Source organism: Halyomorpha halys, unplaced genomic scaffold, assembly GCF_000696795.3.
Source record: "Halyomorpha halys isolate HHAL.00 unplaced genomic scaffold, Hhal_1.1 Scaffold16.1, whole genome shotgun sequence".
NCBI classification, from domain to species: Eukaryota; Metazoa; Arthropoda; class Insecta; order Hemiptera; family Pentatomidae; genus Halyomorpha; species Halyomorpha halys.
Genome location: NW_027116375.1, coordinates 1,100,084 through 1,101,483, shown reverse-complemented (window position 1 = coordinate 1,101,483; position 1,400 = coordinate 1,100,084). Strand labels below are relative to the sequence as shown.

The 1,400-nt window shown below is 23.0% G+C and overlaps 1 protein-coding gene across 2 annotated transcripts in view; it reads right to left on the bottom strand.

The window, feature by feature from the left end:
- Positions 1-1,400, bottom strand: part of LOC106680260 (mitochondrial coenzyme A transporter SLC25A42) — a 44,957-nt gene that overhangs the window by 26,313 nt on the left and 17,244 nt on the right. For both annotated transcript variants that reach the window (XM_067053190.1, XM_014419821.2), the window contains exon 4: positions 490-686. In XM_067053190.1, the coding sequence (XP_066909291.1) occupies positions 490-686 (197 nt within the window). The remainder of the gene's footprint in view (positions 1-489; positions 687-1,400) is intronic.

Genomic DNA, 1,400 nt, shown 5'->3' with positions numbered 1-1,400 from the left:
TATATGCAATAATGATAAAGAACCATGGTACTGCATCTAATATGTCTACAATTGGAACAAAACAAGGTCAGAATGACTGGTCTAAACAATATGTTATAAGTAGATTTAAAAGGCCAGTTAAAAAAAAAGTTAATTAATAAGTATAATTAGATGTATTGAGCCTGTAACATTAATTAATCAGAAAAGATCAATTGAAGTAATTTACCCACAATAATTACGATCAAAACTTAAAAAAAATAAATGAATCGATCGTTTAAACATAAAATCAATGTTCTCAGTGAAAGACTGATATTTTAATTCAGAATTAAATGTTAACAACACATTTATATCTAAAAAAATTAGAATTAATGCATTGTTTATATTAAATTAAAAAATGTAAATAATAGAGTTGTTTAAACAAACAATAAGGTGTCTATTAAACAAACGATGTTGAAGATGGAATTAGAATAAACTAAGAGTATGAACAATAATATCACTTAGTAAACTCACTATGTTTTTGATACTCCAGTATCAACATGAAGAATTCTTTTCCATTGTTCATGCGAAGTGAACTGAATTGCTGCATAAGGCATTATACGAGCCATAGTGGCTGAATTTCCACGCCATAATGCAAAAAATCCTTCTTGCTGATATGACCTTATTACAAACTTAAATGCTGCTTTTGTTGAATACCTTTTCTTTGCAACCTAATTAAGAAAATAATTAATTAAATAAATAAAATTTATAATTAAGCTTACTAAAATATATTAGTCTCATATAATGAATATAATATATTTTCTGATGCTAAATTAATATTATAAATTAAGTAGATTTTCACTTAACAGAGATTACCGAAACTGATATAATGAAAAGAATAAATAAGTCATAAAAACTAGAATAAAAAAATGATCGCAACATTAAAATCTTTATGAGATAAACAAAGACAAAAAAACAAGTAAAATTGAACAATATAAAAAAAAAATCTATTTTTACTAGAACAAAGAATGCACTTTTAAACTTATCAATTATAATTTATCTTAGATAATTATAGAATTATTTATTGGTCAGCAAGAAAAAAAATTAATGTTTTAGAATGAAATTTAAAGATCTATGATATATATTTTTTCACAATGCTATTTCCTTTTTACAAGTTAAATCAGCTGAATTAAAGAATGGAGTTCACATTGTTCACTATTAATAGTGCTTCAGATATTTTAAATCAAATTCATTATTTATTTAATAAAGTTCACAGATTGTAATTAGTTTATTACAAAAAAAAAAATATATGCAATAAAACATATATATTTATATATTTAATGAAAGTGAAAATAAATGCATGGAAATTAATCTCATTTAAAAAAAAAGATACATACACTACAAAGATAAGGGGGTTTCATTGATGAAATTAACAAACAATTAAG